The 27,640-nt window shown below is 33.8% G+C and overlaps 1 protein-coding gene across 3 annotated transcripts; it reads right to left on the bottom strand.

Annotated features, from left to right (window-relative positions):
* Positions 1 to 1,856: 1,856 nt before the first annotated feature.
* On the bottom strand, positions 1,857 to 13,436 carry LOC18589742 (Cell differentiation, Rcd1-like protein). 3 transcript variants are annotated; one of them, XM_018127139.2, is made up of 9 exons: positions 13,066 to 13,436; positions 11,480 to 11,548; positions 10,228 to 10,317; positions 9,958 to 10,000; positions 8,567 to 8,673; positions 7,545 to 7,640; positions 4,856 to 5,046; positions 4,680 to 4,749; positions 1,857 to 2,202 (listed from the first exon to the last, which is right to left on the bottom strand). In XM_018127139.2, the coding sequence occupies exons 1-9, from the start codon at positions 13,249 to 13,251 to the stop codon at positions 2,092 to 2,094; spliced, it is 963 nt and encodes a 320-aa protein (XP_017982628.1). In that variant the 5' UTR covers positions 13,252 to 13,436; the 3' UTR covers positions 1,857 to 2,091. The 3 variants fall into 3 exon arrangements, with proteins under 3 accessions (XP_017982628.1, XP_017982627.1, XP_007014910.1); XM_018127138.2 differs by having other exon boundaries at positions 11,480 to 11,551; positions 13,066 to 13,435; XM_007014848.3 differs by lacking the exon at positions 11,480 to 11,548 and adding an exon at positions 11,589 to 11,660 and having other exon boundaries at positions 13,066 to 13,435.
* Between the last annotated feature and the right edge of the window lie 14,204 nt (positions 13,437 to 27,640).

Raw genomic sequence — 27,640 nt, forward strand, 5'->3', positions numbered from 1 at the left:
AAAAATGCTCAAACACTCACAGGTTTTCTTCGTGTATCAAAAACTACTCCAAAATGCTCAAAATACTTAAACATTTTTCTTTCTGGTAAGGAATGCTCTAGAGATGAATAGTCTGGTGAGGAAAGCTAAAAAAATATGTGTTAGTTTGAGGTGCAAATCTAAACATACTTGACCCGTTAATAGATTTCGGGTTGAAACGTGAAGCCAAATAAATTGGTCGATTTCATTAAGAGTAATTTTGTCTAAATTTTAATTCTCTTGGCTAAAAATAGTTAAAATTATAGAGAGATTTATTATCAAAAACACGTTATGCATAAGACTCATTTAAAAAAAGAACCCTTTAGATTATATCACATAGAATTAGCCTGTCCTTCCCTCCTTGGGAGGCCATGAACTTTATTCATGATGCAGCAAACTTAAGAAGCTCAAGTGCTAAAAAGATGTAATTCAAGTGAGACTTCCCAAAATTCATTGCGTGAGATTTAGTAGTAAATACAAATGATGGCAACTATGGAGTTGGTTTGCACTTCCTATTTTCAAATGGGAAAAGACTAGACAAAATCAATAATGACTTGCATCCAAGAAAGGATTAAGCCCTAAAACAAAGCAGTGTCTAATTTGCCTTCGCTTTTCAACAAAATTATGGTTATCATTGGAGGGAGGGAGAGAGGTAGTAAATGAATCAATTCGTTTGAATCATTTTGAATTTAGATCAACAATTATTGTTAGACAAGAGTGACAAATAGATTAATTCGATTGAATCATTTTGAGTTTATCGTTAAAGAGAGATAACAAATGAAATGATTCGATTGAATCATTTTGAATTTAAGTTATATTTTGAATTGAAATCATTTTGAATTCAAGTTAGAATGAAACTAATGATTGAATTTCATAATTTTAATGCTAAATTCAAATTCTTACAAGAATTCCGCTTTTGTTGGAATAATTTTGAATTCAAAAAGTTCCATTCCCAATCTTTTGATCAATTCAAATTTGATTTGTTTGAGTTCAAAAGTTTTCAAATGAGTTTTCTTTGCCACCTCTAGGTATCATATATATACTACGATTAGCATTTGTCTTTTTCATTGACACGTTTGGTTCAACAAATGTAACAACTATTTTGTAAAAATAAAAAAAAATTAAAATTAAAATAAAACAATCATTATATAATTTGATTAATTAAATGAAATTGTTATTCTGACACTATTTCAATATTTAGTTATCAATAATAACATTGAAATAATAAAAGATTAAGTGATAAGATGATAATGATACCTTTATTACAATTTAATAAAATTTTGGGAGTGTTTGAAACTCATTTTCTTTTGGCAATATGTTATTATTAAATTACGATTTAATAATAGTATAATATTTTATCATTAACATATTAATAATTTTTATTAAAATATTAATTTGCTGTTAAAATATTAAAAATGTAGTATTACAATATTATGTATGCTTTTTACTTTAATTTATTATTATTTTTTCTTTATTTTCAACTTTCCTTTTTTAATTTTTTAATTTCTTTTCCCATTAAATTTTTTCCCTTTTCTCATTTTTCATTTTTTTCTGTTAATATCTTTTTTATTAAAATTTTATCAAAATATAATAAATTTAAAAATTTATTATTCCAATAATAATTTTACAGTATAAGCAGGGTTGCCCATAACTATTTAAACTCCATTTCATAAAGCTTGAAATAACTAATACCCTGGGAGGTTAATATTAGTTATTCCTTGCTTTAAAGAACTGTCTATTCCTTGATTCAAAAATGAACCAAAAGGTAATATAAAAGGCCAAAGAATAAATGGGGAATGACTGAACTATTCCCCCAAACAAACCAACGAAGCAAGCGATGATACCAATCAGCAGCCTGATCATTATTTCCTTACACATTAGGATTAGTTAAACTAAATGTACACAATTTGGATTGAAAACATTTAAACAGTCTGACCAGCTTAAATCTCCAACTGGATTTTTCTTTCAAGGCCAAATCACTAATTACAAAAACACTAGTTAGATAAAATCATAAAGGACACCTCCCTCCCTGCTGAAACCAGCTTTGAATTTCCAAAGAAAATTGCAAGCTATTCAGTTAACCAGCATGTGATCAAATCCCCCACCAGCCTGCAGGGTTGGCACCCGGTTCACCCCAACATTGTGAAGCAACTGCTGCAGCCACCTTCTAGTGGTTTGATCTTCCTAGAAGCATCAACAAAGAGGATGAGACCAAAAAAGATAAGTTTCCCATCACCCAATTATTAAGATTACTCAGATTTCATTGCTTAAATTGAATAATTCTCTTTTCCAGTTCCAGAACACATGTACACACATCATTTCTGCAAGAATAACAAGTTTAGATCAAATGGATTTTATTAACACCACAAAATAAAATAAATTTCACAGGCAGCCAACAACCAGCAGTCACAACCGATTGAACTCAACCGTGCCTTTATCTTTAAAACAACCTAAATCAGCAACATGAACCTTTTCTCCATTCTGGTCAATTGTGGGCTATATCTTCCTAAAGATCTGTAGATGCTAAGTCCTCTAAAAAGTCACCTTGTTTAACTATTCTCCCAATGTAGGTTTTACATTCAAGAAACCCAATCACTACACGTTAACAAATAACCACAAGCATAAAAGATACACAACTAAAATCCTGAAGCCCATCAAACATAATACTATGAAGTCTCAAAAACTCTCAGCAGATATGTAAAGAGTTTAAGATCAACTTCAACTATGCCAAGAAAAAAGGTATTTTTTTCTAATAAATGTACATGTGCACCTTTCCATTTTATTGTAACTGAAATGTGTACAAAGAATACAGATCAATAACTTACCATATTATTACTAGTATTTTTCTTTCGAGTGCATTATTAATAGCATTTTACAAAACTAGTGGTCGAACAATATTCAATGTAACGTCACAAGACAAAATTACAGTCAATTTAACATCTATTAGCATTAAATTTATACAATTCCCTAAACTCACTTCCACATTTTTTTTAAAATTTGAAAAAAAAAATAGAAGTTAAACATATTCATTGGCTTGAAATTTTACCGAAAGGAGAAACATAAACAAAACGTTAAATCTAAGTCAGTTTAGTAAAATATAGATCATAATTTCACAAACTGGTATAAAAGTTAGTAACCCTGAAGACGTTTGACAATAATTGATCCCTCAAATACATACAGGTACATATATCTATATGTTGATACAGATAATAGCTGGAAATACCCTCAAACTTCACTCAATAATGTAATTCATCCCTGCATCTTTATTGCATTCAATTAAGGCTACATGCACAAATTTTGTATCATTAACCCAATAAGGAATATCAATAATCCGTTATCATGCTTAGCAGGCAAAATTTAACTTAAAAAATGCCGCAAAAATTATGTCCACATGGACAACAAGATTAGGGAAAAATTTTGTTTCCTTTTTCTTCCCTGCCGCCAGCCAGCCTTGAAGTCGGAAAAATTGCTGTTTCCACACGCCTAGAGCAGGCCTTCTCTGACCTGCCACTGCCTGAGCTAGCAGCAGCTTGGCCAGGTCAAGCAAGATCTAGCTGAAACAAACCGCAAGGTCAACAAGAGCTTTCCACTTTCTCTCTAGATCTTGTTGGAGTCTTCTCCAAGTACCCTCTCTCTCTCTCTTAGGCTCCCCTTTCACTCAACTCTCTTTTAATTCCACTCTTCCACTTTTCTCTATCTTGCTTTTCCACTTAACAAAAATAAAATTAGCACCACTTAATATAATTAACTGATATATATATATATTTAAATTCTTTAGATGATAACCTTGATTAATTTTCTCTCAATTATCTCCTTTACAAATCCACTACATGACTGACTAGTCTTGGTACACCAAATTCACCCAGAAGCCAAGCAAATTAACAATCTCAACAAGACAAAGGCCAACTCTTAGGTCTTTCTTTCTCTCTTTCTATAATACAATTACCAAAATCCAAAACATGATGCAAAAGTAAAATCAAGCACCAGAAAATGTTTGAGAAAAACATAAGAAGCAATCTTGTAAAGCTTCGGTGACATTTTGTTTTGGCTTTCATTTATTTTTTTAATTTCAAATGAAGGCAAATGGTTGCTGAAAATTTTTACAGTTTATGAATTTTATATTTCAAGTGAAAGCCATAAACCATACCATGTCAGTAAAAGTTAACCAGAAAGAAGGGGTAAAAAGCAAAGAAAAGCAAGGAAAAAATTGAATATCTTCCAAAGTCAGACAAAAACAATAGTAATATTTCATTTTTAGCTTTATTTTTTTATGAAATGCCACATGGCTGACAACAAAGCATTATAAACGCCACATGGCTGCAAACAAAGCGTAACCAACAGGAAGTAGTGTCTTGATGTTTTAGTGGCCTACATCGCACAAATCTTTATAATAAAGATTATAAATTGCATTGAGATAGAAGTATATATGTTTAACTGAAAGCAATAACAGATGGACTACTGAAATACACTTTTGGGTGAAGTTCGAGGCCATTTTTAGGTATTATCACATGTTGATTATTGAATTCGCATATGAAAAAGGCTGAATACCACCCTTCTCAGCAGGACTCTTCAAGATAAAATATAATTTGAATAACATGTACTTGATTATAGCCAAAAATAAATTAACAAAAAGGAATATAAATTAAACATACAGTACTTACACGAAGGCAAGTACTAAAGGTGGCATCTCGTAACATATCTGGAAGGCAACTTCTTAGCGCATCACAAGCCCTGTATTATGAAAACAACCTCAGAAACAAAATTATGGAAAAGGAAAGAGCGTAAGCTTAGAGCCAAAAATTGACACATGGGCCCATGATCAACTTGATTAACAAACCTAGGGTTATCTGACAATCGAAGATAACATCGAATAATATGTTTTAACAGTCGTGAAGAGGGTTGCTCAGCAAGTGCTGCAACCATATTTCCCAAAACTCGACCAACTGCAAAAAACCGCTCAGCCGTAGTGCAAATATAGTCCAAGCCAACATCATCTAATAGAATCTTTTGAACTATAAAAGTGGCAACCTGCCATCACAAAATCATTTGTCACATATCAAGGAAGCAAGAACCTCATACATAATCCAATGAATTCAGGATAAACCACTTATTAAAATCAACTATTACAGAATCAACTCTAACAATGAGGTGGAACAGCTGTCAAGTGCACAACCATTTCAGATATCTCGCGGTTCACCACAATCTGCTGCCTCCTATGCAGCCCCAGACTATAACATACTCCAGCTCGAGAGAACAGAGACCTAATAAAATTCCTAAAAAAGGGGGTGGGGAGGAGAGTGGACTATTCTGCAAATTGGTGATCTAATTACCATATCTACTAGCTGGTATATGACTAACTCTGTGAAGCGAAAGCAACAGAATGAGAACATTGAAATCCTTTGTGAACTAGTCAAGCTACCAAAACTCAGCAATCACATAAGAAGCAGAAAATATAGAACTCTCACTATGAATCTCTTAATGAGTAAAGTGAAGATGGTCTGCAACATTTGTATAGCAAAGTTTGTGTTCTTTACTAACTTAACAGATCAGCAAGAGAAAAGGGGCATCAGCTAGGAATAGCAAAAGCCAGCCCAATCCAAATGACACCCAAATCCCAACCCAACCTAATCTTAAAAAGTCAACAGCCTAAACTTAAACCCAAATCCAGTCCCACTTATAGCAGAGTACCAGCAGCAAGACATGATCCAAACCTGATGCCACCAAACTCCATCAAGTTAAAAAGGTTCCACCCAAAACACGTGTTGGGCATGTTGGCTGAGAGCACGAGACGAAGGTCGCACAGAGTGCGTCAAAAAAGGAAGCCAGAGGGAGAAGCATGACAACCAGCAGAATGCTTGCTCAACAGAGAGGTCAAGGCAGAGGGATGCAAGTCTGAAGCATCGATTGGTGCAGCAGAGGCAGTGCAAGGCTGTGATGCCCAAGGAAGCAGCATGCAACAAGACAACATGCCAGGCGAGAGCATCCAAGGCAACATCACAGGGAGTCGCAGTGCACAGGGCCAAACTGGTCTGGGACAATGACATTCAACAGGAGAGCATGCAAGGCAGTGAGGTGCTGAAGCTACGTGTGCGATGCAATAGCATATGCTAGGCAAGGGAGCACGAGACAGGCACAACTACCCTCAATAACGAGGCTGTCGCTAGATTGAGTGGGGGAGCATGTCATGCCTCACGTGATTAGACCAGATGAGGGATGCCTAGGGAGCACCAGGAAGAGGCCATCAGGGCCACCAGCCAAGCGGATATAGGTTGAAGGGGACCCTCAAGCTGACTAGGAGGGCCAAATGAGCCAGCAGCAGCACTGCCTGTGCACCAGGCGAGCCAGACTGCATGCCCAGCGAGCCAGCTGGCCTTGCCAACAGGTAGGCAGCACACCAGCACTGCTCCAACAATCTGCTCACTGTTCCCGCAGGAAGAAACAGTCTTCTAACAGGCTAGGAGTTTGAAATCATGGCAAAGGCTCTTCCTAGCCGTTAGAGAGGAGAGGGCTTTGTAAAGGGGTTTCCTTGCCCTATAAAAGAACACCCCCACCCAAGCAAAGGGTAGCTGGGGGATGTGAGTGTGTGGAGTGAAAGAGCTCCTCCCCACCCCCTATCATGGGCAAAGGTTTTTGGGGGTTTCTCTTGTGTAGATATTGTATTTTTGTGAATACAATACCCTTTTCCTAACTCTCCTTTCTTGAGAACTTTCTGCTGCATATTCTTGGTTCATTCCTTCCTTAGAAGGTAATGTGGGTTTCTAGGCTCACTTAGTGGCCTAGTAGTGCATGAGGGGAGCCTAAGGCTGCACGGGGGTCAGACTAAAGTCTTAGCACGTGACACGAGCATAAACCTCCAAGACATGCTATCTCAACCCCAAATTGACTTTGAAATGTAAGACAAATAACAAGACACAATCTTTGAGATGCTAACAAACCATAAAAAAATGCATATTCTAATTTACTGTTCTAGTATATAATGTAAGCAAAATTAAAATATAGCATGTGCATACTATCAGGTGTGCATAAGCAGGCCTTTGCCTAGTCCAAGTCCAAGAAAAAATACAAGTCAGGCTTAAGCCGCGCTCAAGTGGAACCTAGATTTGGAAACCCAAGCCCATCCATTAAGTATTCAGTATAAAACAGTATAAAACTTATATTAAAAAAATATACGGTGTTATCAACAAGCTATAAATTATCATAAAAATCTATAAACCAATATATATATCTCAAATATATATTTCATACTAATATTTTTGGCATTGTTATGGAAGTATGTGTCCAAGTATGCCACAAAATAAAATAAAAAGTGTTGTATCGCACTCAAAATAAGGGCTGGAATGGCAGGCCTGGGCAGGCTGCCCGGCCATGGGCACCACCAGGCATGCATGTTAGTTATCACACAATTCCACCCAAATCCTGCTACTTGAATAACAAAAATATTTTCAGATAAAACACATAGGGAAACAGAAAAAGTAGACAATTCAGCACAATTAGAAAAGCAAAGTTCCAAAATCAACAAACTCAACTGTTTTCGACAGTTCACTACCCATCTCCATTGTGCGCAGGCATAGCGGGATTATCTCTGTTGAAAGAAGGAAGCTAATAACTTCCGTATCATCAACCTGCAAAAGCAAGAAAGTAAGCTCATTTTATTAATATCTTTAGAATAATTCTACAGACAACATTTTGAATAACAACAAAGAGATAATTGTTAGTTTGTTTCAATTTGACCATTATAATATCTCTTTCCCACACATTCATAACAGAGGGAGGGAAAGGAAGTGAAAGTTGCAAGCAAATATCATTACCAGTAATTAGCAAAAATACTAATATACTTTATCAAACAAACCCAAGATACAGAGCATGAATTGCAAGCTCTCAAACTTGAGAGACTAAAATAGAGGGGAAAAAAAAGCAAAAGCAATATACGAATTTTCTTTTCGTTTCTTTTCTTTTTGTTTTGATACATATCAATTTACATTTTATAAGTGGAGAAAAAATCACTAACTACTGAGGAAATAAAGGTTCACAATCCTCTGCACTAAAAAGACAACAGCACATAATAATGGGGAAACTCCCTAGATCATGTAGTTCACTGTATGAGCTCCTCATAAACAAGAAATGGATACTTGCTACTGGCTAGCTGATTACAGAGTTCAAGTAACACATAGAGGAAATCAAATTGCAGACTGGTTTGTAAAATAGCTATGGAAGCTTTTTCTTTACGCCAATTAATGCAAGTCTCATTGAACATAAATTTCCAGAGGGTCCCATCCAAGTTTATAATTATCTGTTACAGATCATGCAAAGTCCCTCTATGCTATTTATAACAGTGGGTAAACAACATCTTTGCTATTTTCTATGTTTTGATCATGGATCCACTAATCATAGACCATTGATTTGCCTTTAGAATTCTTTCACACCCTGCATGGGTAATGCATTTCCTTCAGCCTTGCATGTTCTAGTAAAACGTATAATGGCATTATAATCCATGAAGATCACAATGTTGATGACACAATCAACTTGAATAAAGCAAGAATGAATTTACCTTCACCAAGGCACCAATGACACCTAAGCTAGTAAGCCTCAAGTACTCAAAAGGCCTTGATTTACTTGTTGTATTAAGGAAAGGATACAGATACAACGGTATATGAGCTGCAAATGGAAAATATTTAGTGAGAGGCATCGATTAGAACATATACAACTTTATAGAGGGGATGAAAGACAATCTACAATCCGTTAATGTAATAGATGAAGCAAGAAAGTAACATCACAAATGCCTAAGCATTTGACAAAGATATTGTCTTATGGAGGGGAGAGGGGGATGAAAAGAACACATCTAAACAACCAGCAAATGGGCTAAGAAACCAACTGATGATATGGAAAAATCAACACAATGCAACCCTCTATTTACAAGCTATGCACACAGCCCAAAGGGCATAGGCTGCACACAGGGAAGGACTTCTAGTTCAAAGCTACCTAAAAAAGACAATAACACGAATGTCCAATATAAATTCAAACTTTCTGCCAATACAACCTTACAATAAAGAACAAATTTAGAAACCAATTTTCTCCCTCTGTCAATATTCTTCTCTTTGTAAAAGCTCAAAGACTAAGAAAATGCATTAAATTATAGCTGACAATTTTTTCCCCCACATAAACGGAGTAGATTCTTTTAACTCCCTTTTGTATCATAGTTGAAAAGTTATTAAAAGGTGTTGGAAATAATTAGCCCTTGACTTTTAATACTGTACAATTTTGCGAGGCCATCTTAAAGTAGAAAATCATGACAGTTGTTAATAAGATGAAGTATAGATCAATCCATTTAATTAACCAATCAGCCACAATATAAATTTTCCAGCAGTCTTTTAACTGGACTTATAGTTGAAAAAGGAATTTGGATTATTATTCTCTACTCCAGCAATGGAGCTCCACAAGCAGAGTTAGATAGTTTCCATATGTCCATTTAATAATTAATTAACTTATTAATTTTAATAAATATGTCCACTAAACTGCACTTGGGGAGTTTAAAAACTCCACCGCCACTGTAAAGGATAAGTTTCCTTAAAACAAAAGAAATTTTACAGTGAAATTAATATTTCAAGTATCACTTAAAATGTTTATTCCACAATCTCAAACTGCTATTCTCCCTTCCCAAGGGAATATCAACTTCTATGATTTTAGCAACAGGTAATCTCAATAGAATGACTTGTACTCAGGAACTGAGAAGCAGCTCCATTTATGACAGCATCACTATCCTATTTCAGAGGATAGTCTATAATTAATCGCACAATGTTCTGATTTTCAATGCAACCTCAAGATCAATAAAATCCAAAAAAAAAAAATGCACACTGAAACCAGAAAATATCCCTGACATGTGTTAAGCAACAAATACACATCTCAAGACCGAACACGTATGCTCATCAGATAATAAAGTACCATTTAGGAATAACATCCTTGTGTCTGGATGAGAAGCTACACACTGTAAGAAAGATGAAAAATTATGACGCATTAGTAGTGCCTTCTAATTGACAAATACAATAATAAACAAAAATCATGCAATCTTCTATCTTTTTTAGCCTTCAACAACAATATAAGGAAAAATGTACAACAAACTAACAAAAAAGGCAACCTTAGGGTAATAAGTTACTATAAGTGAAGTAAAAATCAATATAACAGAAGAACTTGGAAAGGCCAAAAACATATCACCTGAAGTAGAGCAAGAGCATTGCAAACTCGATTTGATTGTGCTGGAGTTAGATTTGGTGGTGAGAGAACAGGATAAATTGAAACTATCTCCTGCAAGTAAAAATGGTTTAGCATCAAGGATTGAGACAGAATAAGCCCCTAACCATGAAAGATTTTCAACTTCAAAAACTGGAAACTCAATTAATAACAAAATACTATATAAGAAGCATCTAATGTATTATGTGGTCATTAGACTCAAAACAACGAGAATACACTTGTTTTGAGGGAAACAATCCATGATTTAAAATGTTTCCATGTAAAAGAACATTTTCCATGTGTATGATAAAAATGTAAAATAAATTAAATTAGTTTACATCAGATATATCCTTATTTTGAAAGAAAAACTAATTTAAGCCTTTTTTCCCATGAGTCATTTCTCATTAGCCAAAAAAGAACACACCCTTAACTAGTGGAGTCAATTATGCCTTTCTACCATATCTCCAATTAACACAACCACTTCTACTTTTTCCTACCCCTATCTTATTGAGTAGGTCCTAAAAGGAAGGCATAGAGTACAAATTGAGTTAAAATGATTTTATATGTGAAGTAAATACACCATATCTGAATGAAATTGCACCAGATAAAAAATTTCACATACTATAAAAAACTAAAAGAAGAAGAAAGAAAGAAAGAAACTCATAATTTTATGTTTACAAAGAAAATGTTGAACACTGTAAAATCTCTCAAAACAAACAAAGCTGAAGTCAAATACGGAAACACTCAAACAGTAAACTGGAACATATGCAGCCATCATGCAGATGCAAATATCAACCGATCAGGTAAAATGAACTGCATGTTAACAAAGATGCACAGGAATGTTACCAAAGTAACAATATAGACATACCATCTTTCATAACCCAGTTTTGAAGAAATAATACCATGACATTTAACTTTAACTTCAAATAATATTTTAGCTGCCTTTCCTCATTTCATTGATGTTCACATCCAACCTTACACTGCTAGCTTACAACATGAGCAACATGGAAAGATATCAACTTGCTAAAAGAAGTACACAATAATTAAAGCGTATAAAACAACAGCAGTAGCATCAATAACTCAATAAAAGAAAGATGATAAAATGAACTGCCAAAGTTCTCTATCAAGCTTATATGCATTAAACAGCGAGCAAGAAATTACAAAAATCATGGAGAACGGGAGTGGGTGAGGGAGGAAACAGGGAATAATTATGAACTACCAACCATAAATAGCATACCTGTAAAAGTGCAGCAATAGTACCAAAAGAATTCCACAACAATGGAGCCAAATCTTGAAATAATTCTCTCTTCTAAAAATAAAAACAAAAACAAGTTTATTAGGCATACCTGTATGAGTGCAGCTATAGTACCAAAAGAATTCCACACGAAAGGAGCCAAATCTTGAAATAATTCCTTGTTCTAAAAAATAACCAAAGGTAGACACTAGTTTATAGTAGTAACAGACAAATGCTGAACAGCTAAATTGCATAACCACATACAGAGAAAGAACATGACAGGAGATCAAGTTGCAGATATTGACCTAACAAGCTCAGTGCACAAGAACAATTATTCTGGGGCCATATATCTTATTTTTAGACCTTCACAAATAACAATGAACCCAAATATTTTATTTTTAAAGAAGTTGCCCCTAGATGATGGATTCACTTCAACCAACCACCCAGACCTCCATATCACTTGCTTTGATGAATAGTTGACTAATTCCCTAGGCAGGACAAGTATTTCAACCTCAATATCCAGCATCATTATGAAGATAATGCATATGAATGCAGCTAAATGGAATGCTAAATGCTTTACAATGAACCAAAGCCATTGCATGAGAAAAATGATAAATGCATCACTAGCAAAGGAGAAAAAGGAAAGAGCAGAAGCAATTTTCAGTTACCCTATCATAACCATAGAGAATGGATATGAGAGTGTTACCCTAAATAAGAACCAGATACAAAATACATATGACCTCCTTCAAGGTCATTGTGCCTTTAAGGATCTAAACATAACAAATAATACGCAATGCATACATAAAAAGGACACTAGTGAGCAAGAGCAAAAGGCTTAATACAAATAAATAACCCATATAAGTGAAAATCTGGTCAAAAATTACATTTAAAAACAGGAGAGTTCGTAAAACTTGAAACCATACAAGATAAAGAGTAGACTGCTGATTAGAGTCTAAAAATTTTTAAGGCTCTAGACAGACGATATTTAACCCATTCTTAATTTTAACTCTCTTCTAATTCAATCCAAACTTCTAATAATAACTCTTCTCCATAATCTCTTTTTCTCCAAATTACCGACATTATAGTTTACTAGTCCTTATTCCCCAGAGCCCAAAAATAGTCTCATGTTCCTATAGGTATTCATTTCCACACATTATCAATGACTAAATCCCATTAATAGGTATGTCATATCCATTTCCATGACTTTGTATCTCTTACAAAAAAAACAGAGGGAGTAGAGAAGCCATCTATAAACCCAAAAATTATTAGCCAAACCAAAAATTTTGGAATTAGTTTCTTCTTTTGTTAACTTAGCTACAACATATTTCTATTCTCATCCCCATTTTATCATTTAGAAGTAACATAAATATAAAACATTTCACCTTTGCCTACAATTTTAATGGGTATCCTCATCAACTAAACCAGTAAAAAGTTCAAAATCAAATTTCATCCAAATTTTCTACTTTATTTAAACCAAAACCCTACTTTGTCAAACACATAAAGGAAAAGAGCAGAACAACATCGCTTAATCAAATACTATAAAAAGGAAAAAAAAAAAAGAAGATAACAGTTTTTTAAGATTAAATTACCTTGGATAGTTCGAGAAGAGCGTTTTCTCGGAGATCGGGATTGCTCAGATCGAGAACCAAATGCTCAGCCGATGCCATTTTCCTATCCTTATTAGCCGGAGCTCCGGCGGCAGTTGGATTCGACGATGTGGGTCCCCCAAAAGGCGTGTTCATCGACAGAGATTGGGGTAGATTCACCATTTGCATAAATTACAGAAATGGAAAAAAGTAGAAACTAAAAAACAAAAGCAAAAAACTATGCGTCACGTTCTCCCCAGCACTTTCCTTCTGAATTTTTTGTTTCGAATGAGGAAAAGAGAGCGTACGTTCCAAACAAAAATCTGTTGAGCTCAGAAAGTTAAAGAGAGTTACCACGTGCATTACATGCGCGTGAGTATCTTTGGTCATCTCATCCGCGAGAGTTATGTTTAAGTAGCCGTTTCAAAGTTTTTTTCTTACTCTTTCTTTCTTTTCCTTTGTTGTTTTTTTTTTTTTTAATTTTCATCTATTTGCTAATCAGAAAATAATTTATTTACGAAATTTTTTTCAAAATAAAATATTTCATAAGAAAAATAATTCTTATTATTTAGCTAAATTATTAAAAATATTTTTGGTTATTTAATTCATTTCATAAAATTAATTTTTATAGCCATTCATTTGCAAAAATTTTTCCTTCTTTGTTATGATAGGGATAAATTTTTTTACTATAATATTACAATTTGTCATTGGTAAGTAGTATAAAGGTTATTTATCATAAATTACTTGAGTAGTTTTTTTTTGTTTTAAATTAATAAATTTTATGTCTATCTAAGCAGCAAAAAACTAAAAAGATTTTCTAAAACATTTTACTTACTACTCAATGTTGCTCATCATTGCTCTTTGTCTCTAATTGTAGCTTCCATTGAAATTGTTATTTGTTGATGTGTTTGGTGTCAAAAGAGCCTTAAATCCATTATTTTACTCTTATAAGTTATTTGGTATATACATGTATAAATGACATAAATGTAAGTTACATATGTAATCAAAATCTTGTATTTTATGTTTCGAATATAAAAGAAAAATAATACAGATAATTCGTAACAAGATCACTCCTAAATCTTCAAGGAAACAAAACTTCTTTTATTATCATTCAATGTGAATGTCTATTGAAAGCCAAAATCTAGCATTCCTTCATCTCAGATATTATCAATCTCTACTCCTTAACTATTCAACAAATTTCCATTACCAAATAACTCACGACTATTAGCCTTCCTTATTGAAACTATTCCTTCAATATGTGATTGATGCTGATAAACTGATAATCATAGTAATGTGACAATGCTAATACAATTCAATCTTTTTATTAGTAAATTAAAACCAAGCTCAATAAAAGACAAATACTCCATTGAAACATTTAATATTAAAGACCAACCATTAGAAGATTATGCACAAATGCAAGTGAGGAGCATCCTAATTTCATACAAAATATGTTGCTTTTTCCTCAAAAAGGAAAAAGAAGAAATTTTTTAGCCAAAATACATGTTAGAAGATTTTATTTGTAGTATACACTTAAAAAGCATGCATGTCTGCACATCAAATTTTAAATTCAGTGTATATGGGTTTATATGCAAATCTCATATAGAGTCAATATCAAATACATTTTATAAATCAAACAAAACATATATCGTTTAACTCAAATAAAACACATATGAACTTTAAACATTAAACAACCAATATAAACCTCAGTTATTAAAAATGGTAAGACAGAGAATAATAACCAAACTCCTACACATACAATGTTCCAACATCAACCACAATGACCAAAAAATATATAGTTGTGCATGTACGTAATAGGTTCTAAGGTAAACTTCCATAGCAGCTCTTGGTTTGATGATTTTCCACTTAACACATGTAGATAGTCGATTTTGGTTATTACTTATTCTCTAAAGAATTACTTTATAACATAATATTGTACAGAGAATAATGAGAATAACCATTATAAGTGAAGCACTACTTCACACAAAACAACTACAAGAAGTGAATTACTACTTCACATGATATAATTAGAATAAGTGGAGCATTAATCAATGTGGAGCAACTAATACAAATAGAACAACTACTTTGCATAGAATAACCACTTTACATAGATAACAGTGAAAGTAATTTGGAATAAATGGTAGGGCTCATGGGTTACTTTCATCTAAGGATGTTCCGAGAGTTTGGATTGGTGGCTCAGATGTGGAGGTAGTTAAGAGGTCTCTTTCTTAACTATTTCCTGAAGTACAAGTGTTTCTCTCGTTTACCTTGTTCTCTTATACTTGTTCACCTATAGCTTATTCTCCTATACTTGTTCAATATAACTTCTTCTCTTATAACTATTCATGTACAGCTCTTCTTTGTTAGTTTCTATTTGAGAACAAGTCTTATTACTGTCGTAACGTGCAGGTCCGGGAACCCGACCCCCAGACGTGAAGTGAAAACACTATAAAATTAGGAAAAATTAGGAGTTGCCACCAATCTTTTTTTACTAGGTGCGATTGGTCACCTATTGACTCGATTCTAATCGATGAAGCTTTAAATTAATTTTAAGCCCACCAAAAAGAACCTTAAACTGGTCTACGTTTTTCTAGATCTAAGTTCGGGAGTACGGTTACGCTCGGAGAAGGATTAGCACCCTCGGGACGCCCATTCCATGAACGATACCATTTTTAGATTATCCTATTAGGCTTTAATTTTTAATTTCTCTATTTTCTTAGTTATTATTCTCTTATTTTATCTCCTATTTAATCTAAAATGAAATGCAAATATGAGGCAAGATGAAATGATGGCGTGGGATAAAAATATGTCGGACGATTAACCTTTTATCGAGGATATTCTCCCGATTCCGCCCATCATACTGGTGGGATCTGAGGTATTCTCTCACCTAAGGAATTATTCGAGAAATTCACCTTCGTAAATTCGATGAATAAATCCCGTCATAGGGGTCATCGTACGTTTTCTTTTAAAATAATATTTTTGTGCATGATGAACCTAATCCGGGCAAAAGACTTTTATTAAAGATGTTTCTCGAGCCCTCCCATCATACTAGTGGGACTCGAGGACATCTTTTCACCTAGAAAACTTTTCAAGAAATACTCGCTTTCACAAGATCCTCGGAAGATCCCATCATCGGGGCTTAAACTCGAAAACAAAAATATTTATATGGTATGATATGCATGATGCGACATATATATATATATATGCTATGGTAATGCGATTATCTATTTTATTATTATCATTTTTTGTCATTTTTTATTATTTAACTATTATTTTCATTTTATTTCATATTATCATATTTTTTATTTTTTTATTCTCCTATATTTTATTATTTATTCTAAGCCATAGATTGCCATTGCGAAAACTAGGAGACCTTGTTCATCTTCCATGTGTTTTTTGATATATCCGTTCAAGAAACTCCACGGAAGGCATTCTGTGTCTCCTTTCTTCTTCAGATGCTGATCCACTTCTACCGTAGTCATTCTTAACAACTTGGCCAACTTCCGCTGGTGTCCCATCTTTTGAGCCCTCCAATAAATCTTGTCAAGCTACATATGATCTATTTGGAGTAGAGAGGAGTACTCTTCTATGGTAGGGGTCATGTCCACCTTGTTAAAGACAAAGCAACGGTATGAAGGATCCCAAAACTGGACGATGGCTTGGAGCATCTGGTCATCAACAAGTATGTATAGGAGCCATGCAATGTGTCCATACTTGCTCTGAAAATTGTCTCGGTAAGCACGTCTCCATTGTTCCTAAATTCCTATCATCTCTGTGAAGTCATTCTGCTGAAAGTCCAAGTGAACTCTCTCGGGTAAAGTTGGGATATGTCCTTGAGTCAAATAGTCTCTTTTTTCTTGTTGAATCTGCCCCATCTGTAACTCTATCTCATAGTCATTTCTGTATATGTTGAGCGGACCTACTGATGACGATGCCATGGATGTAACCGGGATCTCTTAGGTTGAATATTGTGTAGTCAATATTTCTCCTATATGCAATTACGGTGCATGCAAATGAACATGTAACATGCACATGACAAGCAAAATAAACTTAAGTTAGTATGGTAAAAAGAAAGAATGGAGTGTTAAAAACAATGAGAGAATAATAAGCAATATCATGGGTATTATTGTCTACTCCACGATATTTTATTATCTCGTGGCAAAATTTAAAATAGAGAGAGTGGAAGAAATTCCTTCATGTGTACCTATTTATAGGGTATACTCTTACGGGTATGACCCTACCTAGGGTTAAGCTGCTCTCGGTATTCTATATGTTGAGCGGGGTTTATAAACAGAGCTAAGGTTCCCAAATCGTTCCTCACTGTCGTCCATGTGGACTAGTAAGGCACCCCGGTCCTCACCCATTACAAGCTTCAAACGGACTAGGTTTGATTTGAGTGGGAGTCTTCACTAGCCCGTGCGGAGGTTATCACCTCACAAGAGCGTAGCTACTAAACTCCCTCCTAAAAAGGACATAACCTTGGTGGAGGGTTTATGCATGAATGCAAAATGTGCTCTCTGTGTGAAGGACAACATCGAGTTTGGAGTAACATTCTCACATCCCTCTATCTTAAATCCTCACAATTATTAAAAGCAATAAAGTAACAAATACAAAATATGCATTAAACAAAATATGCAGAACAAATCATCAACACTAAGGAAACATCGAATTATTTAAAGCCTTGGATAACCTATTATTATTTAATGGTTCGACTCTCGAAAATCTCTAGTGGAGTCGCCAACTATCGTAATGTGCGGGTCCGGGAACCCGACCGCCAAACTTGAAGTGAAAACGCTCTAAAACTAGGAAAAATTAGGAGTCACCACCAATCTTTTTTTACTAGGTGCGATTGGCCACCTATTGACTCGATTCTAATCGATGAAGCTTTAAATTAATTTTAAGCCCACCGAAAAAAACCTTAAACTGGTTTATGTTTTTCTAGATCTAAGTTCGGGAGTACGGTTACGCTCGGAGAAGGATTAGCACCCCCGGGACGCCCGTTCCATGAATGGTACCATTTTTAGATTATCCTATTAGGCTTTAATTTTTAATTTCGCTATATTTTTTTAGTTATTATTCTCTTATTTTATCTCCTATTTAACCTAAAATAAAATGCAAATATTAGGCAAGATGAAATGCATGGCGTGGGATAAAAATATGTTAGACGATTAACCTTTTATCGAGGATGTCGTAACGTGCGGGTCCGGGAACCCGACCGCCAGACACTAACGTGAAAAAACTCACTAAAAAATTAAACTTGGAGTCGCCACCAATCTTTTTTACTGGGTGTGGTTGGCCACCTAATGACTCGATTCTAATCGATGAAAACTTAAATTAATTTTAAGTCCACCGAAAAGAACCTTAAACCGATCTGTGATTTTTTTTAGCTCTAGGTTCGGGAGTACGGTTACGCCCAGGGAAGGATTAGCACCCCTGATACGCCCGTTCTATGAACGGTACCATTTTTAGATTATCCTATTGGGCTTTAACTTTTAATTTCACTATATTTCCTTAATTATTATTCTTTTATTTTATCTCCTATTTAACTTAAAATGGAATGCAAATGGGTGGCGAGATGAAGTGCATGGCGTGAGATAAAAATGCCGGACGAATAACCTTTTATCGAGGATATTTTTCCAAATCCGCCCATCATACTGGTGGGACTCGGGATATTCTCTCACCTAGGGAATTATCCGAGAAACTCTCCTTCGTAAATTCGACGAATAATTCCCGTCATCAGGGTCATCGTTCGTTTTCTTTTTAAAATAATATTTTTGTGCATAATGAACCTAATTCGGGCAAAAGCCTTTTATTAAAGACGGTCCTCGAGCCCTCCCATCATGCTGGTGAGATCCGAGGACGTCTTTTCACCTAAAGAACTTTTCGAGAAATACTCACCTTCGCAAGATCCTCGAAAGATCCCATCATCGGGGCTTAAACTCGAAAACAGAAATATTTATATGCAATGATATGTATGATGCAATACATATATGCTATGCTAATGCAATTATCTATTTTTTTTGTTATTATTAATTATTTTTATTTTATTATATATTTTATTATCATATTTTCTATTCTTATTTCTTATTATTATTTTTTATACTTTACATTTTTTGTTCTAAGTTCTTATGTTTTCCATTTATACTTAGACAAATTGCTTATAATTCTATGTTATTTTAGTGAACAAAAATTATATATTTTTTATTATACTATTTTTATTTTATATATTTTTATTATTATATTTTTCATAAGCAATCTTTTATTCAAACCTAATGTCTAATATCTTATTATATATATATATATTACTATTTTTTTATTTTTTATTTTTAATTTTTTACATTTTTTTATAGTTTATGCCATTTACTATTCGATGCTTAATTTTAAATTAGTTATTTTTATTTTTTTATTTATTTTTATTTATTTATTTAATGTCATGTATATTGTATTTTCACAAATTAATTATTTACTATATGTTTGAATTGTTACTATTTTATCATTTTTTTATCATTTATTATTTATTTATTATTTTTATCAAGTAATTTTTTTTGTATAATCAAACTCTTTATTTATTAAGAATTTCGGAATCTTGAAATCGAGGCCCTCCCATCGTACTGGTGGAGCCTTGATTAGGATTCCGAGCCTAGGGAACATAAGCTCGGGATTGCGACTTCTCGCATCCCGAACAATTATCCCATCATCGGCACCAAGTTAAATGATTCTTTATCTATATTAAATAATCTATTATCTCATCCCATTTTTATCAACTCTACATTTTACGTAAAATTATCTCCTTTGATTTGTTTGTCATTTTACCGATCTTATTCCATTACATTTTACATGTATACATATTATATATATTTAGTTTCAACAATTAGATGTATTTCTTTGTTTTGTTATATATTTATTTATTTTTTTCATTTACCTTTGTAACCAAATATCTACCTCTTCATAATTTTATTATTACTTATTATACATTTAATCATATATATATATATATATATATATACTCCTATGTTCTTATCTATCTCCATTTTTTTACATTTTTTATATTATGAAACATTCTATTTTTATTCTTACCTATTTCATTTTTTTTTTGTTTTTGTTTTTAACTAATCATCTTTAAAATGAAATTCTTGTCATTCTACCCCTTTGCATCTTTACACTTTTGCTCACGCTAATTTCCCTACTTACAGAATGCTATTTGAAGATTTTAAAGCATTATACTAAAATGATTTAACTTTGCCATATATCATCAATCACCACAATAAACCCAATTCATACAAAACACAATAAATTATGAAAGAAATATGATTTTTTTTTACCTCACTTGGAATTAGATGGTAGCCCGGGTGGAAGGATCACAACCCACTGCACCCTTTTGCCGTGCGCACCATGGGTAGTTGAAGAAATGACTTTATCCTCTCTTGAACGGTGTCGTTTGGAGCCTCTTTTTGCACTGAGGTATGGTTTTCGTCCTTTCCTCTCTATTCTTCTTGTTCTTGACTTTTTTCTCTAAAAAATAATCTCCATTTTTTGTTTTCTCTTACTCTCTTTCTTCTCTCCACCCCCTTCACCGGCGATGGGATCCAAGGTTTTTGCCGTCCGCCTTTCACCGGATCTGATGCCGTGACACTAGGCTCACTCTTCCTTCCCTTGCGTTGGCAGTCGCTCCTCTCTCTATTCCTCCGCTCAACTCTCCTTTCCCTTGCGCCAGTAGCAGATCCTTGGCGCCAATATGCAGACTCTCTCTCCCTCGCTCCGGCGGCTTAGGAATTTTTTGTGCTGTTCACTGCTTCGTCTCTAGCCATGGTGGACGTGGTTGCCGATGTTGCTGGTGGTTTCCTTTTTTGCTTGCAGGTTGCTTTGTTGCTTTGGCCTGCCGGATCTCCGATTTTTCTTACCCGTTTTCTCCTCTTCCCCCCACCAAAATGCTATAGTGCCCCTTCCCCTTTATACCCGGTTCCTGAGCTCTGGAGGGGGCACGCTCCACTGCTTTGTCCCTGAGCACCAGGGGGCAAGTTCCACTACCCTGCCAGACGCGAATTTTTCACGTTTGGCAGGTGAGAGAGGTGCCTGGCAGGGTGCCTCCGCACCCTGCCAGTCGTACCTCTCTCATTTCTTTTTCATTTTTTTTTAAATTTTATTATATATTTTTTAATTCATTTTTTTGTTTATAATTTAGTGTCTACAGAGGATATTCTCCCGGTTCCGCCCATCATACTGGTGGGATCTGGGGTATTCTCTCACCTAAGAAATTATTCGAGAAATTCACCTTCGCAAATTCGACGAATAAATCCCGTCATCGCGGTCATCGTACGTTTTCTTTTAAAATAATATTTTTATGCATGATGAACCTAATCCGGGCAAAAGTCTTTTATTAAAGATGTTTCTCGAGCCCTCCCATCATACTGGTGGGACCCGATGATATCTTTTTACCTAGGAAACTTTTCGAGAAATACCCACATTCGCAAGATCCTCGGAAGATCCCATTATCGGGGCTTAAACTCGAAAACAAAAATATTTATATGGTATGATATGCATGATGCGACATATATATATATATATGCTATGCTAATGCGATTATCTATTTTATTATTATCATTTTTTTATCATTTTTTATTATTTAACTATTATTTTCATTTTATTTCATATTATCATATTTTCTATTTTTTTATTCTCCTATATTTTATTATTTATTCTAAGTTTCTCTTATTTTCCTTTTATAATTAGATAAATTGTTTATAATTTCGTGTTATTTTAATGAACAAAATTTTATTTTTCTTTTACTTAACATTTTATTAATCTATAGTTTATACCATTAGATATTTAATACTCAATTTTAAATTACTTATTGTTTTGGGTTTTCCTCATTAATAGTTTTTATTATTTGTCTATTTATTTAATGTCATGGATATTACCTTTTCACAAATTTATTATATACATATCTAAATTATTATCATTATTATTTTATTTATTTATTTTTTTTCTTTTTATCTATTATTTGTTTATTTATTATTTTTTGATGATTTTGTGTTGTTAATTTTTATAAAAAAAATTTCGGGATTTTGAAATCGAGGTCCTCCCATCGTACTGGTGGAGCCTTAATTCGAATTCTGAACTTAAGAAAAATTGGCCCGAGATTACGATTTCTCTCGTCCTGACCAATCATCCCATCATCGGTATATTATATTTGTAATTAACATTATGATATTTTTTAAGAGTTAAATTTTCTAAGATTGATTCTCATAACTATTTTATTGTAATTATTTTAATAATTAATCTAATATTTTCTAATTTTTTAATTTAATCTATATATATATATATATATATTAGCCTATCATTTATTTGTTTCATTCATTTTTATATTCATTATTTATTTCCATCTACATTTCTCTAAAATACATCCTAATTTGCAATTCATTTTTTTATATATATACTTCACTTACCTTAGCTAAAATTCTTTTCATAAATATTATCTTACATTTAAATTTCCTTACTTATATTTTTTTATTAATATTTATATATATATTTATAATCCTTTATTTTTATCATCTTCTTAATCCTAAAAATAATATATAAAAATTTTAAAAATGTTATACTAAAATAATATAATCCTAATCTTACATAATTATTAATCAATAATCCTATGGACCAACAAGATGGACTAGCCCTAATCACAACAGTTATGAAGAAAATGATAAGGAATTTATCTTTATGGGCCAAATTGACCCAACTACCTAGCCTGCTCCAATCCAATCTGCTATTCTAAAGCCGGCATTTCTCTTTCAAAACGCACTATTTCGGAGCCTTGTTCAGTAGCCCTTGATGTGCCCAAAACGACGCAGTTTTGAGGGAATAAAAGCGAATTTTGGGTGAGTTACCAGACGGCGTCGTTTAAGCCTTCTGAGCCCTAGCTATAAAGCCCTAATTTACTTTTCTCTCTCTTTATTTTCCTTTTTGTTTCTCTCTCTAAAACCCAAATCCTCTCCTTTCTCTCTTCTTACCATCGGCCACTAGCCCACGCCGGACCCCCCTTTGTCGGTTGCCTGGATCTGCTCTTCCTTTGCCCAAATCGGGCTCTCCCTTTACCGATCTCTTGCTTCTCTACTGCAGACGCCAAAACTCCCTCCTCTAATGCTTTCCTTTGCTACCGATCGGGTAGCTCTTTCTTTTTCCTTTGCTGACTTCCACCCCAAAGCTCTTGGTCTCTCCCAAACGAAAGCCCAAAAACCCTCAAAAATTTCTCTTCCAACCTGCGGCAAGAGCCCCAGCGCTCACTGCACACACATTTTTTTAAGTATTTTTTTGGGTATTGTTTGATATTTTTGATATTTTTTATTGTTTCTGGCTGCTAGAGAACTAGGATTTTTTGGGTTGCTGCTTGTTGCTATGGTTTTTGCAGGTTGTTGGGGATTTTTGCTAGGATTTTTGGCTCCTGATCCCCCCCGTTTGCTATAGTGCCCCCTACCCTTTATACCTGGTTCTTTGCCTCTAGAGGGGACACCCTATTCTCTACCCCGTTTGCTACAGTGCCCAAATTACTTTTGGCACTATATATAGAGCCTTCAGAATTTAAAAAGGGGACTTTTCACTTTCAGAATTACTTTACTCTCACTTAGAGCTTCTCTCTACACCCTATTCTCACTCAGAACACCTATTCTCTTCTTGTTCTCTTCCACCTGCCACTACACTCAGTACTTCAAAAACTACTCCGATTTTTTACTCCGTTGCCTCCGGTGCATCATTTTACTTGTTTGCAACGCTTTCTCTCTTTATCACAAGAACCTTTTGACTCCATATATTTTTTATGATAACAAAACATTCTTCATTCATTAATGTCTAATTTCACTATATAAGTGTGCAGGATTTAATTTTATACCCCTAACAAAGTTGTTAATTAAAGGCAAGTCAAGGAGTTTGCTAAATTTAATGTAAAGCTAATCAATTAAAAGGGAAACAACAACTAATGAACTAAAACAAAACCTTAGGAACTGATTATCAAGGGACCTTAATTAGCTAAGGCATGGTTGTGTGATAAGTTGAAGCAAAACAAAAAAATGCTAATCGGTTAAGAGGTCTGGTTAATCGGTTAGAGCATAAGGTCCTAGTATCTTCAAGAGCCAAAAACAAGTTTGAAATATTGTTGACCGTTAAAGGGACCCAAAATGGAGAAGTTCAAAATTCGAAGATCTTCTAGTTGATTAAAGTTGATTTTAATTGGTTGTGGTTGAATGAAGTAAAGCTTCAATCAGTTAAGGAAAGTGCTGACCAATTAGAGGAAGACTGTTGTGTAGAGAAGTGAAAATAGAAAGTTTGTAATTAGTTAAAGCCTACCATAACCAGTTAGACAAAGTCTATTAAAAAAGAAAAGTCTGAAGGCGGAGAACTCTTAATCAGTTAGAGCATCTTATAATCGATTAGAGTAAAGAACACAGTAGCAATATAGTGCAAAGCAGAGAAGCTGTAATCGGTTAGAGCTGCCTATAATTGGTTAGCCGAAGTTTGTTCCCTTTTTGAATTTAAACACTAGAAGAAAAAAATAGCAGCTAGAAGTGCATCAGAGTTATTCGTAACGGTTAGAAACTGTCTCCAACAAAAAAATCTGACTCCTCAGGTATAAAAAGAAGCTCCAAAGGTCAAAAAAGGTAGTGAGTTGAATAATTGAGAAGAAAAGAGCTACTTTGAGCAAAAAGTCAAATATTCTTCACAAAAAACACTTGTCTTTCATTTCATATCCAAAAAAAGAGTTTGAGTTTGATTGTAATCTGTCCAGACTTGTAAAGGTACTTAATTGTACTTATTTTTCTTGAAAAATTAGTTTGAGAAGTACTCTAAAACTTGTTGTAAAGGATTAGAGCTTGGGTTAGAAGCTCACCTTGTAAAAGCTGGGTGGAAGCTGTTAATTCCACTAGTTTAGTGAAGTTAGGTTCAAAAGCTTTAATTGAGAGATCAAGGTAGTAGACGTAGGTAAAGGGGACCGAATCACCATAAATACTCTTACATTGTCCATTTTTCTTTACCCTTTCTTACTTGGTGTCTTGTAATTTTAACAAATTCTAGTCATTCCCTTCATCTAGTTGATTAAGTGCTCTTCAAGCTTTAAAGGGCTAAGTAGAAAATTTTTAATGCTATTCACCCCTTTTTAGCACTCAAACGAGACCAATTAGTGGTATCAGAGCCATACTTTCAAATTTAAGACTTAATATCCTTAGGGAAGATTTACATGGCTTTGCAAAAATCAATTGTTGTTGAGAGACAATACACAAATAAACCTCTTCTATTTGATGGATCAAATTATCCCTATTAGAACACTAGAATGTCCATATACATTAAAGCCCTTAACTATTAAATGTAGAATGTTATTATGGAAAGACCCTATGTTCCCACCTCACCTAGTTTTGTCACTGGTGAGAAAATGTCTAAGCCTAAAGCTGAGTGGACTGAGGATGACGTCAAAAATGTCCAAACAAATTTTGAAGCCATCAACACCCTTTTATTGTGCACTTACTTCTTTGAAATTCAACAAAATCTCCAACTATATTACAGCCAAAGAGATTTGAGAAAAACTTAGAGTCATTCATGAGAAAACTTCTCAAGTAAAAGAGTCCAAAATTGCCTTATTTACCCATAATTATGAAATATTTAAAATAGAACTAAGTGAAGATGTCACTACCATGTTCAATAGGTTTACCAAGATTACAAACAAGCTCAATCAACTTGGACAAACCATCCTTGAATATGAGTTAGTAAAAAGATTACTTAAATGTCTCCCTAAGAGCTGGAAACCCAAAGTCACAGCTATTAGAGAGGCCAAAGATCTTAATGTGGTCACACTTGATGAAATTTGTAACTCACTCTTCACACATGAACTTGAAATGAAAGAAAAAAAAGAGGAGGAAAAAAGAGAAGAAGAAAAACTTGGCACTCAAGATTAGTTTACTTGAGGAATAATTTGATGAGCTATCAAGTGATGATGATGAAGAGCAAGTTATGATGGCCAGATTATTTAGAAAGCTAATGGGATGAAAAGGCATAAAGTTTGGAAGAAAAAATTATAAGAAGGATCAAGGTCCTTCTTAGAAAAACAAGCACAAAGGTGATTTCAGCAGAAAGGATGAGATGATGTGTTTCGAATGTAAAAAATCAGGATACTTCAGATCAAAATGCCTATTATTCAAAGAAGAAACCTTAAAGAAAGTAAAGAAACCAAAAAGAGTAATGGTGGCAGCAACATGGTCTGATAGTGATTCATCAAGTTCAGAAGAAGAAAAAGAAAAATTGGAAGGAAGAGCCAATTTTGCTTGATGGCAAAGGAAAAAGAAATCAAAGTAACTTCTAATTCATGTGATATTTCCTGTGATGAATTGCAAGATGGATATGACTGTCTATATGTTAAATTTGAAAAACTTTCTTCAAAATATAAGACTATGAAGAAAAAGGTTGTTGCATTGAATAAAGACTTAAAAAAAATCAAGCATGAGTACAACTTTATTTTTTGATCGACAGAACATGCTTCAATTTGAACTAGAACAATTTAAAACTAATTTTGAATTCTTGAAGCTTGAATTGGTAAGAAAAGTTTAGAATTACAAAGAGTTTTTGATGTAAATGCTGCACTTAAAGTTGATAGATAAAAAAGACTAAAATTGAAATCAAAAGATGAAGAATAGTTTAAAAGAAAAACAAATCTTAGAAGGAAAATTAATATTGTCTCATGTTACTATTATGTGTGTGGTAGGAACGTTCATTTGTCTTATGAATGTTTTCATTCTAATAAAATATTTCCTAGAACGAAATTGGTTTGGGTTCCAAAAGGATCCCATGTGATTGCTAACCCCTAAGGACCTATCAAAGTATGGGTACCTTTAAAGAAAAATCGAAAATGTATTTTGTAGGTTGAGTGAGGACAAAAGGATCAATGTTTTGAAGCTCAACCAAAGAAAAGGCAGCCTTGGTACTTGGACAGTGGCTGCTTGAGACACATGACTGGCAATGAAAACTTATTTACTAAGCTTGATAGGAAAAAAGTGTGGTAGTGTTTTTTTTGGTGATGACTCCAAGGGTATTATCCAAAGAATTAGAACCATTGGTAACACATCTTAAACACAAATCAAACATGTCTTATTTGTTAAAGGTTTAAAATATAATTTGCTAAGCGTTAGTCAGCTTTGTAATATAAGTTTTAGAGTATGCTTTGATTCCCATGCATGTCAAGTAATTGATGTTAACACTAACAAAGTAGCATTCATTGGCAAAAGAATTAAAGATATGTACATCATTTTTCTTGATAAAATTAAGAATTATGAATCATGCTAGATTGCAAATGATGTTTGTGATGGTTGGTTGTGGCATAGAATGTTAAGACAAGGTAGTATGCACACAATTTCAAAACTTATGAGAAAAGATTTAGTCATTGAACTTCTAAAGATATCATTTGAGAATGACAAAGTTTGTGATGTATGTCAAATTTGGAAAACAAGTTAGAAGTTCTTTCAAATCAAAGAAAGTCATATCAACCTGTAGGTGACTTGAATTATTTCACATTGACTTGTTTGGACCAATCACTATTGCTAGTTTAGGA

The sequence above is a fragment of the Theobroma cacao genome, chromosome 9 (genome assembly GCF_053813885.1).
Source record: "Theobroma cacao isolate CCN51 chromosome 9, ASM5381388v1, whole genome shotgun sequence".
Lineage (NCBI taxonomy): Eukaryota > Viridiplantae > Streptophyta > Magnoliopsida > Malvales > Malvaceae > Theobroma > Theobroma cacao.